The 17030-nt window shown below is 40.6% G+C and overlaps 1 protein-coding gene and 1 long non-coding RNA gene across 3 annotated transcripts; one reads left to right on the top strand and one right to left on the bottom strand.

Moving 5' to 3' along the window:
• Positions 1-2563: 2563 nt before the first annotated feature.
• On the top strand, positions 2564-7548 carry LOC119008161 (extracellular calcium-sensing receptor-like). Its single transcript, XM_037078270.1, has 10 exons — positions 2564-2609; positions 3134-3158; positions 3276-3570; positions 3720-3806; positions 3997-4266; positions 4457-4663; positions 4749-5024; positions 6100-6327; positions 6428-6551; positions 6623-7548. The coding sequence occupies exons 3-10, from the start codon at positions 3310-3312 to the stop codon at positions 7546-7548; spliced, it is 2379 nt and encodes a 792-aa protein (XP_036934165.1). The 5' UTR covers positions 2564-2609; positions 3134-3158; positions 3276-3309.
• A 1953-nt stretch (positions 7549-9501) lies between these two features.
• On the bottom strand, positions 9502-12788 carry LOC119032635. Of its 2 annotated transcripts, none has more exons than XR_005078994.1 (4): positions 12753-12788; positions 11876-11978; positions 9838-9996; positions 9502-9752 (listed from the first exon to the last, which is right to left on the bottom strand). It is a non-coding gene; the product is annotated as an uncharacterized LOC119032635 (long non-coding RNA). The 2 variants fall into 2 exon arrangements; XR_005078992.1 differs by having other exon boundaries at positions 11780-11978; positions 12753-12784.
• Between the last annotated feature and the right edge of the window lie 4242 nt (positions 12789-17030).

Here is a 17030-nt window from a genome sequence, read left to right as displayed (position 1 = left end):
TAAATCTAAATATGTTATCTCTTAGAGCTTGGATAAAGTTATCATAAAAAAGTCCAGTATGTAGTTAAAGTATGACACAGTTGTATTTGAAGCACTATCGCTGCCTTTGTGACATTTTATAGTTTAACTTAACCTATCACGTACCTAATTAAACTGCAAATGACTTTCTCTAAATAAAGTAAGCATATTAATCAAGTTCCTCTGACACTGTATGCATTTAATTTTGACCTGCCTAGAAATTATATGGACCAAAAGATACACTCATCATATAATGGTTTGCATGTGCATGTGTTCGCAGTTCAGTGATAATCTCTGGTATACATCCATGTCCTGTCCATAACCCCACTCCCAAAAAAAAAAAGTTCTCATCGAATCTACACAATTTGCGTAGGTCACATATTTTGGTTTCAAAACAGCAAATTTCGCCAAAGAGTGATTTTCATGCCTGTGCAATCATAAGAATGGACAGGACGTACAATCCTTACATCCTAATTATTAATATTGAGGAAGATTAAACCCATCAAATGATGATTTGATCTGATTACAGTGACCTCCATCTTTTTCTTACAAATACAATGAATACATTAAAGTTATATATTGCTATACTGAGGAATATGGATGATGAATAAGGACCACTAAACATGTATATAAATGTACATACATACATACAACAAAAGTGGATGAATGATAAGGCATGAATTAACTGTATATTTATATACTGCAGACAGCATGAATTAATTTTATCACAGAGGAGCCACACTGCATGTGTTCTCTGGTCTTGTTGAGGTAGAGCCAGAGTTGGGAGGAAAGGAGTCATACATTCTTCAAAAGTCAAAAAGTTAACTTACTAAAAAAAGAAGAATTGCAAAATGAATGATGATTTATTGGGTGGTTTTGCTTGTGGCTTTTAGGAATCTTCACAGTCTTTCTTCTAAGTCCAGAGGTCATTCTGGAGCTTTGTTCAGCCCCCACTAAAAAGTACAAAAACAAAAGCCAGAACCTGTAAATACCTGTTGGCCACATGCCAAAGCAGGGGGCTTCACCAAAGACAGCCTTAACGGGTGACGAGCAAAAGCCAAGTGTCAGGACAAGAACCAAAAGGTACAAGAGGATGAGCCAAAAAAAAAAAAAAAACAGAGAGAGAGCAAGCCAACATGTGTGGTAAAGTTTTATAGTCAAGGAGGCATGTTTTATATGAAAGGACACAGTGCTTGCTGTACTTTTGTTGATAAGCAATTAATTTGTTTGTGTGGAAACAGAAGTGGCCTCTACTTAAAGGGGAATCATTTGATCTTTAAATTACATTTGAATTACACATGCTTGCAAACTCACTCGCTTTGTTTTCAATATATGCAACATTTCATGAGGACCAATGGAAGCACTAAGCTTGCAAGATGAAACCACTAAGTTCCATAACAAACTGTGGAGCACATCTAAAATAATACATGATGATAGAGCTGAAATTAGTATGAAAGTAACATACTTGTAAACATCAAATATCATCTCACATCTCACACTCTCTCCATTTTACATCCTTCTCTCTGAAGGTCAAAGGTCATTGGGTCTGCCTGTGTGTGAGGGGTTTGGCCCTGGGCACAGGCAGTATAGGCAAATGCTAGGGGCACCATCATCCACAGAGGGCGCTGCAAATGGGGGAGGAAAAACAAACAAACAAAAAATAATAATAGTAAGCATAATAATAAGAATAATAAGAATAATAACAACAAAATACTTGTATTTACCAGTGCTATTACTACTATTATTAAATATTATATCAGCCCAATGCAACATAATGTCATAGCAAAGACTATTGAATAATGGAGAGGCCTATTTTCTGGGTTCCTGACTGGCTGCACTGTACCTATCCTGCGTGAGGGGAGCGGGTAGAGAGGCAAGCTGCCTGAATCTGACGAGACCCCAAGACCAAGAGAGAGATTTACTGATACTGTAGTGGAATTACAAGGTTCAAAAAGACTGACCCCCCAACCCTAACCCCAACCCAACATGGAAGGAGCTTGAGGTTGTCTTGCAAAAGGGCTGATAAATGAGAGATGGCACTTGCTGAGGCTGAGAGATGATATGTATGCACAATGCCTTGTTTATATTGTATTTTTATCACTTGTTTCTTTCTTTAGTTTTTATTTGGTGAGATATTTTTGACTTAAAAAAAAATAAAATCTTGAATATATACATGTAGTTTCTGTTTGAGTGTATAAACACTGATTGTGAAACTGATTGCAATGCAAGTGGGCGCAGGCTAAAATCTTGCCCAGAGCACCAAATTACTCAGGGCCGGCACTGCACTGCACAGAGCAGCTGCACTGCAGTGACCATGGAGCAGCATCGATTTGGGGTAAGTGGAAAGGGTACATAGCTCGCTCACTCTCTTTGCCAAGGTTAGTGCAACCAGCAAACCTGTTCTAAATGAGGAGTGCTTCAGAGACTAACAGGGATCATTCACCAAAGCCTAAAGCGCAAACACCAAATTCCACTGAATGACGATGGCACACATCACCTGGATGGTCTACACAACCTCTACAGACAATCATGCTAGCTTGAGCCTGTCCCTGTTGGGAGTCAATCCTCCTGTCGTACAAGGACAGGCAAAGGTCAGAAAACCTGTCTTGCACACACTCTTCTACAGAACACTTAATGTCAAATATAAGCTAGCAATAAACTAATAGCTGTATATCAAACAGATAATGGAAGTGCAATGAAAAATAGATGTCTTATTTCACCAAATGTGTTAGTATGCTTAATACAAAATCAGTCTCAAATGAACATTTTCTGCACTTGTTTTAATTATGCCTAAAAGGGTGGTGCATACTTAAATAGGACTGCAAGTAAATAAAAGGGGGAGACATCCCTATAAACCTGGCTAAGCTCAGAGAAAGGGTCAACAGGCAGGAAGTCATGTGGACATTTTTAAGGATCAACTCTCTCTTGCTCATGTGCTTCATGTTGTTTTGTTCCTTCTTTTATTCTGCTGTATCCTCCCCTCTTTATTCCTCTTCCTGTCAGTTACAGGGACAGTTTCATGTTAATGGGGTGCACAAAAGTGGAGATGTGGTTGTAGGTGGGATATTTCAGATTCACTTTTTCTCTGACTTTCCTGATCTGTCTTTTACCTCAGAGCCACAACAGCCTACCTGCCAAGGGTGAGTCTGTCAGGAAAATTATTTATAATTTTTTGACTTCTGCAACATGTTAATGTTATGTCACAGTTATGATGGGATGTTTAATCTCAGTACTAACAGTGGTCATTTTTGTGTTAGTTTTGACGTTCTAGGATTCAGACAGGTCCAGACCATGGCCTTTGCTATTGATGAGATCAACAGAAACTCCAACCTGCTACCTAATGTGACTCTGGGGTACAGTCTTTTTGATAACTGCGGCAAACTAGCGATTGGATTTCGTGCAGCATTGTCCCTAATCGGTGGTCCGAAGGAACAGTTTATATTAGATGAGATCTGTGTAGGAACCCCTCCAGTCATAGGGATTGTGGGTGATTCTTCCTCTACACGTTCTATTGCCATATCCTCTGTTTTAGGTTCGTACAGAGTACCAATGGTAAGTTTGCCTCTTATAAATTGTCTTGGATCATTTTCATATGATCTCAGATTTAATGTCACTCATAAACTTGGAGTTACCTTTATAGATTAAAAGAGCCAGAAAAGGCTTTGAATGTTTTCAGGATGTACAGTATGTGTCTTTCACAGGTGAGTTATTTTGCCACGTGTTCCTGTCTGAGTGACCGGCAGAAGTTTCCATCCTTCTTTAGGACGATCCCAAGTGATGCTTTCCAGGTGACTATCTGTCAGCTTAACAGAACTGCATAAAAGCATGTGCAGTTAAACATGCACAAAAAAGAAAGTTTCTGCACTGCAATAAAAAAATATACATCTTGAAATGAAAAAAAATACATATGATTTATTGTGTAACCTTTTCTACTGAAAGATTATTTCAGCCTGTGCACTTATCTGTGTCATCTTTTAGGTGCGTGCTATGATTCAGATCCTGAAGCGTTTTGGTTGGACTTGGGCAGGTCTGCTGGTCAGTGACGATGACTACGGACTCCACGCTGCACGATCCTTCCAATCTGACCTGGCACACTCTGGTGGAGGTTGTCTTGCCTACTTAGAGGTTTTGCCTTGGGGCAGTGACCAAGTTGAGCTGAGAAGGATCGTGGATGTGATGAAGAAATCCACAGCTCGTGTGGTCATTGTTTTTGCACATCAGAGTCACATAATGAACCTCATGCAAGAGGTTGGACTTGAAATAGAACTTAATTATTACTGTGACAAATATATTTAATTTAATGAGTCAGACCTCAAATTTGTTAACTGCCCTGTTAGCAGGGTTTTATAATGAGAATAAATATTCAGATAAATTTCACGAAACTTAAAATGATATAGATTAATGCAGTATAGAGTAATACATTTTATTTGATATACAGGTTATGAGACAGAATGTGACAGGCCTGCAGTGGCTGGCCAGTGAAGCTTGGACAACAGCTACTGTGCTCCAGACCCCTGACCTCATGCCGTACCTGGGTGGAACACTGGGTATTGCCATCCGTCGAGGAGAAATACCAGGGCTCAGGGAATTCCTCTTACAGATACGTCCTGACCTACATCACAACAACAGCGCTGGAAATAGCATAGTGAGTTTAACTGTGCAATCTGATGTGTTAATTGCAAGAATTACACATTGTTGTCAATAATAACATTGTTTTGAATATATTTCAGGTAAACCAGTTTTGGGAATTCACATTTCACTGTAGATTTGCACCACCTCCATCAGGTTGGGTAGAGGCTGGGGGAACATTATGCACTGGACAGGAAAATTTAGAGGATGTGGAGACTGAGTTGTTTGATGTCTCCAACCTCAGGCCAGAGTATAATGTGTACAAGGCTGTGTATGCTCTGGCATATGCCCTTGATGATATGATGCAGTGTGAGCCAGGGAGAGGGCCTTTCAGCGGGCACAGCTGTGGTAATTTGCGAGGACTGGAGCCATGGCAGGTGTGATATCACGTTATACACCATCTGTTATAGGACTAAATCATCAGCTTAATTTATTTTATTTATTTTTTTTAATATCTGTATTGAGTATTAAATACAGATCTATGACATACTTAATTGTAACATGCCAAACAAAGATCTTAAGTGATATTCCCTGCAACTAACTGATAGCAATGGATAGTATTACCAGGTCAGTGAAAGGTTTTCCAGTCCAGTCACCAGTATGAAATGCTGCCATTTTATGTTTCTGCAAACCATGGATAAGCTGAATTTGCAAGTTTGCAGAAATGTTGATATGATATGTATATAATATAAACATTTCTGCAAAACGTGTCATATCAAGTTCACGTCACATGAACATGAGCTGTCTTTCATATCAGGACGTTTAGGCATCCCCTCCTCCTGTGGAGTGAATTGTCACTTTTGGAGAAAGAGTTTTTTTTGGCTGAACACATGCCACATAAACAAATGCATGATTTTCAGAAATGTACAATGCAAGCATTATTCTGATGATTGGGTTTATGTATTCATATATACATCCAACTGTAATCTGCGGCATAGTCCTGCACAGGTCTTATTTTGCAAACCCGCACCTGCCTGTACGTGCCATACTTAAAAATGCATCCAACCTGTTTTCCGACGGTAGCGCGGGTCTTATTTTGCGAACTCACCAACCCATGAGCAAGCATGAATAAGCTCATATGAAATATAAATGCTTATCATTTAAAATGCAGGCATGATTTTGTAGAGGTGTCCCTAATAATTTCTTTTTTGTTTTTTTTTGCACGACTCCTTGAAAATGGCAATCGCAAAACCTGACCTGCGCTCTCCAGGCATCCGACCTGATCCGCACCCATGTCTGACACAGTACAATATTTTTCACCCATTTCATCCAAATTGTGCGGATCACGTGCCGGGTGCCCGCGGGTAACCGAACCTATGCAGGACTATGATGTGCAGTTTGATTTATAAATCCTCTGTACAACTGTGTTCAATATGGTCATATATGGAAATATAATTTAAACTGTCTTCTGTTTTTTCTCTGTTTTCCTTATTCTGACATCCATACATGTAGTTAGTATATTACTTGCAAAAGGTAAATTTCACTACAACATTTGGTGATCAAGTGTCATTTGATGAGAATGGGGATGCGTTACCAATATATGATATTATGAACTGGCTGTGGCTCCCTGATGGAAGAACTAAAGTTCAGAATGTGGGTGAGGTCAAGAGGTTGGCCTTCAAAGGTGAAAAACTCACAATTGATGAAAACAAAATTTTCTGGAACTTTGAATCAGATAAGGTTACTGATGATATTTTCCTACCCCTTATATTTTCTGCATGGTTAACTTGTGATAGTGTAAAGTAGTTTATCATAACAGATATATATTTTTTCCCTATAGCCCCCCCGGTCAGTGTGCAGCGAGAACTGTCCTCCAGGTACCCGCATGGCCAGAAGGAAACGGGAACCTGTTTGCTGTTTTGACTGCATTCCTTGTTCTGAGGGAAAGATCAGTAATGAGACTGGTTGGTATTTTATTCTTAAGTATGAAGACATAACATGGACATGTATTTCAAGTCTGTGCCTTATTTCATAGATGCCATGGAGTGCACCAGTTGTCCTGAGGACTTCTGGTCAAATGTCCAGCGTGACCACTGCATTCCTAAGAAAACAGAGTTTCTTTCCTACCATGAACCTCTGGGTATCGGCTTGACAGCAGCCTCATTATTTGGAACATGTATGTGTGCTGTTGTCATGGGCATCTTTATCTATCATCACAGCACACCTATAGTACGTGCCAACAATTCAGAACTGAGTTTCCAGTTAGTGCTGTCACTTAAGTTATGTTTCCTGTGCTCACTGCTGTTTATTGGCCGCCCAAGACTGTGGACATGCCAACTAAGACATGCAGTATTTGGGATCAGCTTTGTGCTTTGTGTTTCATGTATTTTGGTCAAAACCATGGTGGTTCTGGCTGTATTCAAGGCCTCCAAGCCAGGAGGGGGAGCCAATATAAAATGGTTTGGTGCTCTGCAACAGAGAGTCACAGTTATTGTTCTCACTTCTGTTCAGGCAGCAATCTGCACTACCTGGATTGTATCTGCCTCCCCAACTCCTCATAAAAACACTCAATACTACCATAATAAGATTGTTTATGAGTGTGTAGTTGGGTCTACAGTTGGTTTTGCTGTGTTATTGGGCTATATTGGCTCATTGGCTTTACTTAGTTTTCTGATTGCATTTATAGCAAGGAATCTTCCAGATAGTTTCAACGAGGCCAAACTCATCACTTTCAGCATGCTGATCTTCTGTGCTGTGTGGGTGGCTTTTGTACCTGCTTATATCAGCTCACCAGGCAAATATGCAGATGCAGTAGAGGTATTTGCCATCCTGGCCTCCAGTTTTGGTCTCTTGGTGGCACTGTTTGGACCCAAATGTTACATAATCCTACTGAGACCAGAGAGAAACACAAAGAAAGCAATCATGGGTCGGGCACCACAAAGTCATAAAAACTTGAATTAATTACTTGAAACAGAATTTGTTCTATATACAAGACATACAAGCAAAAAGTATCATATGTAATGGTGGATGATGTTATTACACAGAAATCCAGAATGAAGTTAAAGTATGAAGCATTGTGTTTCATTTTGAGAGCTTTTATTGCTTTTGTGACATATCATGGTTTAACTTTTACCTCACCTCATTAAACTGCATGTAACACTATCTAAATAAATTATGCACACTAAATGAGTTCCTCTGACATTACTGTATGCATTTATTTTTGACATGCCTGGATTAAACATGGACCAAAAGATACACTTGCCCATTAAATAATGCCAAAAGCGCCTCTGAGCTCCTTAGTTTCCAAACATTAAAAGGTACAATTCAGTCTTTTAAAAACAATTATCTCTGGATTTTCAGTGCTATTTATTAATTGTAGCTAAAATTTATAAAAATGAATACAGTATATACCAAATAAAATAATCTGAATAACATTACCAACCAAAGTTGGGGGACCAACTAGCGGGTACCTTGTACAAAGAACATAGGCACCAAGAGGCATGACAAAATGTCAGTATTTGACAACTTGGATTGAGAACGGTCTGTCTAAATACATCCTTCTCTTGAGTCTATGGTCATATTCTTCTCCAAACACACACACACAAAGTCACCCACTAAAAATGTGCATGTGAGTAACTGGCCAACCAGGGCTTTGCTTCCAAGTTCTTTTGTCACAGTACATAAGGCAGTATGTATGCTATCTGCTATCCATCAACCCTTCAACTAGTGTTAATGGAGCGGCAGAGTCAATTTAGTGGACCTGTACCAGTATTGTGGTGATTGCGTTGGGCCTCTTGGACTGTGGTTTCAGTCTCCTGGGTAGCAGCTACAAAGATCCCGAGAAAAGGCACAATGGGCTCAGGGTCAGCGGGAGGTTTGTTTATGTACTCTTGTGTTGACTCTCTCTGGGTTGTACATGTAGCTGGAAGTGAGAGGAGCACCAGGGAGCAGATCAGTGGCACAGTCATATGGGCGATAGCTGGCAGAGACAGAGCTTGTTTGTTGCTGAACACTGTGAAGTATGAACAATTGCTAGATCCTGGTAAACCAGTGGCACAAGAGACAAATCTGATGATATTGGGGTGATGGAGGTACATACCTTGACAGTTGTGGCGGCAGAATGGAGACAGTGAGAGTGGCAAAAAACGCAAGGAGTGACAAAACTGACTGGGGGTGGACCTAGCTGGTCGGCATCTGTAGGATGCCTTCTCTCTTCCTCTCTCTCCCTCAACCAATTATCTAGGCAGACTGTAAGTGATATCAGCTGCTCAAGAGATGCTGGTTCTTCCCTAGATGCTAGGTCACCTGTAATCTCTCAGAAAGACCCATCTTAAAAATGCAACTTAGCACAGGCTCATTCTAACCAGTCTCAGCTGCCAAAATGTGGAAATCCATAGAATACTTGGCCGTTGACAGTGAATTCTGATGTCAAGAGTATAACCTAGTGGCTGCCTCAGACCCCTGTACTGGCTGATCAAAAACCCTCTTCATCTCAGTCACAAAGGTGACATAAGTCTCTGCCTAGCACAAAGCTGTTCCCCACTGTGCTGCCTTTCCTGTCAATGAATTGATTGTGTAAGTGATCTTAGCTTTATCTGAGGCACAACTGGTTGGTTGTAAGTTGAAGACATGTGTGCACTAAAGCCAAACACTACCACGTGACCCTGGATTTTCGGTCCTGGTTGGTGAACAAAAGATTCTTTAGCTGGGGGAGAAGAGGACCGGGCTAAGCTTGAAATAGGATGATTACTCACAGGTGTACTTGAGGAAGAGTCAGATTCCATCAACCCTTGAAGCATCTGCTCATGTCTTCCCAAGAGCTTGTGCCTTCAGGGCCTGGTGGATGACTGTTAGATCTCCTGTGTCCATATTGTCGCCAGATGATTCTGTTACGCTTGGTTGGTAGAGTGTAGACCCAATAGCGGATAATGAGGCAGGAAGTAGGGTAGAAGGTAATTTATTGACTTAACAAGGGATTCGCAGGTAAAGATGTAGAGAGTCCCAGGCAGATTCTGCATCTTGAAGGAATGAGAAGGAGGTGTGGTAGCTCACAGTGGCATGGTGGGTTGAGACTCCGGTGAGCATAGGGTAAGGCTGCTGGCTGCGAAGATGCGGAGAGCTGGATGGCTGGAGCAGGAAACACTGGTAGTTTGAGTGAAGGGACACTGGATGCAGAGAAAACATGAGAAACATTAGATCTCCAGGAGAGAAACATGAAAATACTGGAAGTCTTACAGAACAACTATCTACCATGAGTCATGTAGCACATCTAACTGATGAAATCAAATGACAGCAGGTAATGTGGAGGGCAGGGCTTATGAGTATGCCCAAATTGTCAACCTGCTGCAGATGAATGTGTGTCAGCCACTCCGCTGAATGAGAAGCTTGGCCCAGCTTCTCAATGAACCTCTGCAAGCACAACAGAAGAAGAAACAAACACTAAGCCTAAGATATCCACAGAATCTAACAGATCATGATAGATAGACCTCAGTTCTCAAGTAAATCATACTGGTTAACCTTAAAAGTCATCTCACATCTCACAGCAAATGTAGTACTGGCATTTTCGTATATCATTGTGTTAAAAGTTGTTACAAAAACTCATTATATTGTGGTGTGGTATCCTGTAGTCTCTGTGTCTGGCTGAAGAACAACTTTGTTTGCTTTGGTTATTTATTCAAAGTTGGTGGATGAGACAGGACTTCTGGTCTGTTCATTGTCTTGCTTAATATCCTTCCTTCTACAGGTCAGAATGTATTGGGTCTCTGTCTGTCTTTTGATTATAGCATCACAATGTTTATTTCTGTCTTATATTTTTGTTTTCAATCAACCACACCATAGCACACAATTAGCCTTTACCATAACATGATAATGCATGCACTGAATACAGCAGATGTAGTTTCGCCTCCCTGTCCCCCTACACTGGGCGTAGAACTAAACCTCCCAGCTGTATTACTCTCAAATAGAAGTATGTTCTAAGGAACAAAAGAGGGGTTTGGTCTAAGACTAGCTCCACTGCAGGGACCATAGAACAGCATTAACCAACTGGGCACATAGCCAATTCATTCTCTTTGCCAAGGTCAGTGCTACCAGCAAACCCATCATAAATGACACCTTCAAAGAGCAAAGCCTCAAGCACAAACAGTAGGTTCCACTAAGGGACATATAATCTCCAGGAGTGGAGGGATGAGGCAAAAAGGAGGGATGGCATGAAGCAGTTGACCATCCCCGGGGATGGTTCATCTTACAGGATAAGAGAGAACCACAGCGAACAGCGGCTGTTTGGCAAACACATCCTCGGATACAAGGCCAGTGCCCCTCTTCTTCAGGCAGGTCCTCCTGCACTGATGAGGGAATGGTAATCATGTTGTATTTGTGCCTCTTGGCATCCAAGCATAAGCTGCCAAACCACCTCTGCAAGTGATGGTTTGGCATCCAAGCATAGGCTGCCAAACCACCTCTGCAAGTGATGGTTTGGCATCCAAGCATAGGCTGCCAAACCACCTCTGTAAGTGATGCATTTGTAGAGGCTCCAGTGGGGCTACTGCTAACTAGTGGTTACTGCCATGAGCCCTGACACCTGCATAACAATCAAAACTGATAAACAGCCAGTTCATGATTCAGCCCTGAAGTTCACGTTCACTTACTGAGGGACGGTGCGTTCACGGACTATAGTACACAATCATTCACGGGAGACGCAGCGCTGCTTTGAGTGGCATACATGCACTAAAATTATTACACTGTGAATGTGTCCTCTGTGCACAGTAAAATCACTTAACGTGATGCTACATGGATGTACACACAGTATAACACAGAGCTAATTTTAGCAGTATGGTTACTGAACGTGAATCAACTCCTCCTCCCTGAGTGAGCGAGTGACACAGTGCCACTTTCAGCACAGTATGTTAACGAGGATCACGTTCTCAGCAACGCAAATCATGAGTGAATGACAGCGCGAACGTGATTCACGTCCTCAGCAGGTCGTTCAATGAACGAACTGCTCACTCATGATTCATGTCACTGAGAATCACGTTCGCAAACGTGAGTGACTTTTAATGTGCAGTAAAATCACTTAACATGATGCTACACGGATGGTAGCAACACAGCGCTAATTTTAGCAGTACGGTTACTGAATGTGAATCAACTCTGAGTGAGTGAGTGAGTGAGTGATGCAGCACCACTTTCAGCACAGTACGTGAACAAGAAGCACGTCCTCAGTGACAGTTCTCTGTGTGCGGTAGGTTCGCGAATCATGACCGAATCACAGCGCGAACGTGAATCACGTCCTCACAGTTCTATGTGTGGAGAGTACGTCCCCGTCGGCATGCTGGCTGTGTCGTTCGCTGAAGATTCACAAGTGAGTCACGGCATGCTCATGGCTGAGTTCAACTGAACTGAGAAAGGAACAAATTAGTTTATTAAGTGATTCCGTTCACTTTGTTCACTCAAAACATTTGTTTGTTCGAATGACACGTTCATGACCGACACAACACTAATACTTATTACACTAGTAGTATATAGATAAGTGTACTTGTTGCATACTTGAAAGTGTACTTCTGTAAACTTAAAATGACCCTATAAAGTATACTTAAAGTATACTTTTACAAACTTGTTCCAATTTAGTCCGAAGAAGTATTAAATTAGTGCTCTTTCTAGTAAGCTACAAGTACATTGTCCATATATACGTATACTTGCTATAATTATACTCAAGCATACTTAATAAAATGAACTTCAGGTATACTACTTTTTGCTAAGGGAACATTGACAGACAAAGGTCAGATAACCTGCACGCATTTTTATGAAGAGAACACACCATATCAAATATAACACAGTGAATAAAAAGTTATTGTGTGCCAGACAGATACAAAAGCCCTACATCAAATTGACAGTAAAATACATGGGAAAATTTACTATTTCACCAAATTTCTTAGTATGCTATATACAAAATCACTCTCAAAGTAAATGCATTTTCTGCCCTACGCCTTCTTTTTCTTAAGCCCAAATGGGTGGTGCATTATATTAAACAGGACGGCAAATCTTCAAAAGGGGAACACATCCCAATAAAACTGGCTTGACTCAGAGAAAGGGCTTACAGGAAGGAAGTCATGTGGACATTTTTAAAGATCAACTTTCTCTTTCTCATGTATTTCATTTTATTGTATTCCTACTTCTCTTCTGCTGTGTCCTCCCCTCTTTATTCCTCCTCCTGCCAGGGACAAGGACAGTTTCATCTTAATGAGATGCACAAGGCTGGAGATGTTGTTCTAGGTGGGATATTTGCAATTCACTTCTTCTCTGTGTTTCCTGACCTCTCTTTTACATCTAAGCCACAACAGCCTACCTGCCATGGGTGAGTCTCAAAATCATAAAGAATCATATATATTTTGCAAATCAATTATGACACTGAAAGAATGGGACTTGGCACGCATACTATTATGTGTTTTTTTCTACCTTTGTATCTATGTAATTTAATCTGCCATTATTATTTAAAAGAAAAATGTTATTTATGCAACGTATTTGTGTTGTCAGAGTTATTTTATTATTATTTTTTTATTTTATTAGTTTTATTATTATGATTATAGTATTATAATATTGTATGCATTATTATTGTATTTTTTTTAAAGTTAATAGTGATATTTGTTTTAGTTTTGATGCTGTAGGTTTTAGGAGGGTCCAGACCATGGCCTTTGCTATTGATGAAATCAACAGAAACTCCAACCTGCTACATGATGTGACTCTGGGATACATTATTTATGATAACTGTTACAAACTACAGACAGCATTTCGTGCAGCAATATCCCTTGTCAGTGGTCAAGGGGAGCACTTTATGTTAGATGAGGCCTGTGTAGGAACCCCTCCAGTCATAGGGATTGTGGGTGATTCTTCTTCTACACATTCTATCGCCATCTCCTCCATCTTAGGTTTGTACAGAGTACCTATGGTAAGTTTGCCAATTTGCCTTCTAACCAAAAAGTAGTGTAATAAGTAACATTTCACTCTATGGAGATATTATATATATATATATATATATATATATATATATATATATATATATATATACATATATATATATATATATATATATATATATATATATATATATATATATATTATAATAATATTGTAAAGTAATGTTTTACTTTAAAATGAAGATAACAAGTAATGTGTAAAACTGTATATTGCATTTTGAAGGAGTCTTGCCTAACACTACTTGTAAACATGGAGTAACATTTAATGATTAGAAGAGCTGAAAAAGTCTTGTTTTCAGGATGTACAGTCTGTGTCTTTCACAGGTGAGTTATTTTGCCACATGTTCCTGTCTGAGTGACCAGCAGAAGTTTCCATCCTTCTTTAGGACGATCCCAAGTGATGCTTTCCAGGTGACCATCCATCAGCATAATTAAAATGTGCATACTATACTGCAAAACCATCAACTAAATATGTTAAAATATGAACCATTTATAGGATGTTTTCCATAAAAAGACTATTTCAGCCTGCAAAAACTGATCTTTTTAATCACTTAGGTGCAGGCTATGATACAGATACTGAAGCATTTTGGCTGGACTTGGACAGGTCTGCTGGTCAGTGATGATGACTATGGACTCCATGCTGCTCGATCCTTCCAATCTGACCTGGCACACTCTGGTGGAGGTTGTCTTGCCTACTTAGAGGTGTTACCATGGAGCAATGACCCAAATGAACTAAAGAGGATCGTAGATGTGATGAAGAAATCCACAGCTCGTGTGGTCATTGTGTTTGCACATGAGAGAAACATGATTAATCTCATGGAAGAGGTTGGGCTTAAAATACAAGTTATACCTGTAAACTTTTTTGTCACACTGAAAGATTTAAGTTAGATAACATGTTGGCCTTTGACAAAAATATTTATTCGAATACAAATACTGATTTTTTGAAAGCCCTGTTAGCCAGGTTTCAGAGCACAATAAATTACTCAGGCAATTACACAAAACTTTGGTTATAATGATACTGGACACATCAATTTGCTCATAATACTGAAGACGAGACACTACTTTTAATGACCTGGCATTATGGAGTTCTCTATTTTGATACTCAGGTGGTGAGGCAGAATGTGACAGGCCTGCAGTGGATTGCCAGTGAAGCCTGGACAGCTGCTACTGTCCTCCAGACCCCTGATCTCATGCCGTACCTGGCTGGCACACTAGGAATTGCCATCCGTCGAGGAGAAATACCAGGCTTCAAGGAATTCCTTCTACAAATGCTTCCTGACCTACACCATAACAACAGCTATGAAAATAGTATGGTGAGAGTGCAATCTGATCTGGTAATTGCAATAAAAATACATAAACATCATTTCTAAGATTGATTGAATATGTTTCAGGTAAACCAATTTTGGGAATTCACATTTCAATGTAGATTCCCACCACCTCCAGCAGGTTGGGTGGAGGCTGGGGGAACTTTATGTACTGGACAGGAAAAGCTAGAGGATGTGGAGACTGAGTTGTTGGATGTTTCCAATCTCAGACCAGAGTATAATGTGTACAAGGCTGTGTATGCTCTGGCCTATGCCCTTGATGACCTGCTGCAGTGTGAACCAGGGAGAGGGCCTTTCAGCGGGCACAGCTGTGGCAGTTTGAAAAGACTGGAGCCATGGCAGGTGTGATATCACTTTACACTCAATCTGTTAAATGACTAAATTATACAGTTGAGTGTTTCATGCAGATTGGTACTATTAATTGTAATGTGCTGAACAAAAAGTGAGAGGAAATGACCTACTACTGGGTAATGGCAGTGCTTTTTATCATCATAAAGGCAATTGTAGGGGTGCCGTTTAGCTCACTTAGTAGAGCACGTGTCCCATGTGCGGAGGCCCCTGCAGTGGACCTGGGTTTGACTCCCGGCCCAGGTCCCTTTGCCGTGTGTTACTCTCCCTATGTTTCCTGTCATATCTTCAGCTGTACTGTCAATGAAGCCATAAAAGGCCAAAAAATACTTTAAAAAAAAGACAATTGTAGCCCTCAACCACAAACAGTGACACTTATCTGGGCTGAAAGGGGCAAATACCAGATGCCGATGATGCTGGAATAGGTCGGTTAAAAATAAAAATAAATACAGGAGGGTCAGGCACCCCAAAAATTGCTCAAGGTGTTTGAGATGTGTGTTTGAATCTGTCTTATTTGTTTTTTCATCTCTGTACATAGCTAATATATTACTTGGAAAAAGTCAACTTCACTACAACATTTGGTGATCAAGTGTCATTTGATGAGAATGGTGATGCCTTAGCAATCTATGATGTCATGAACTGGCTGTGGCTCCCTGATGGAAGAACTAAAGTTCAGAATGTGGGTGAGGTCAAGAGGTCGGCCTTCAAGAGTGAAGAATTCACAATTGATGAAGGCAAAATATTTTGGAACTTTGAATCAAAAAAGGTTATATCTGATTTTTCAGACATACCATGGATAACTCATTATAGAAGTATAAAGTTGTTTATAATCATAGATATCTCTTTTTCTCCCTATAGCCACCCCACTCAGTGTGCAGTGAGAGCTGTCCTCCAGGTACCCGCATGGCCAGAAAGAAAGGGGAACCTGTGTGCTGTTTTGACTGCATCCCTTGTTCTGAGGGAAAGATCAGCAATAAAAGTGGTTAGTTTCTAACTTGAAACAAGGCAGTTTTGAGACATGATATTATCATATCAAGTATCTCAGGTATTTTCCTTTTCTCATAGACTCAATGGAGTGCACCACTTGTCCTGAGGATTTCTGGTCCAGCCCCCAGCGTGACCACTGTGTTCATAAGAAAACAGAGTTTCTCTCCTACCATGAGCCTCTGGGTTACTGCTTGACAGCAACCTCATTACTGGGCACATGTATGTGTGCTGTTGTCATGGGCATTTTTATCTATCATCATAGCACACCTATAGTGCGTGCCAACAATTCAGAACTGAGCTTCCTGCTCTTGCTGTCTCTGAAGTTATGTTTCCTGTGTTCACTGCTGTTTATTGGTCGCCCTCGACTGTGGACATGTCAGCTGAGACATGCGGCATTTGGGATCAGCTTTGTGCTTTGTGTCTCATGTATTCTGGTAAAAACCATGGTGGTTCTGGCTGTGTTCAAGGCCTCCAAGCCAGGAGGGGGAGCCAGTCTGAAGTGGTTTGGTGTTTTGCAGCAGAGAGGGATAGTTATGGTTCTCACTTCTGTTCAGGCAGCTATCTGCACTGCGTGGCTTGTCTCTGCTTCCCCGACTCCACATAAAAACACTCAATATAACCATGACAGGATAGTTTATGAGTGTGCAGTTGGGTCCACAGTTGGTTTTGCAGTGTTACTGAGCTATATTGGCTTTCTTTCTATCCTCAGCTTTTTGATTGCATTTATAGCAAGGAATCTTCCAGATACTTTCAATGAGGCCAAACTCATCACTTTCAGCATGCTGATCTTCTGTGCTGTGTGGGTGGCCTTTGTCCC

The sequence above is a fragment of the Acanthopagrus latus genome, chromosome 2, assembly GCF_904848185.1.
Source record: "Acanthopagrus latus isolate v.2019 chromosome 2, fAcaLat1.1, whole genome shotgun sequence".
Taxonomy (NCBI): domain Eukaryota; kingdom Metazoa; phylum Chordata; class Actinopteri; order Spariformes; family Sparidae; genus Acanthopagrus; species Acanthopagrus latus.
Note: the sequence above shows the minus strand (reverse complement) of the source record. Positions and strands in the feature narration are given on the sequence as shown.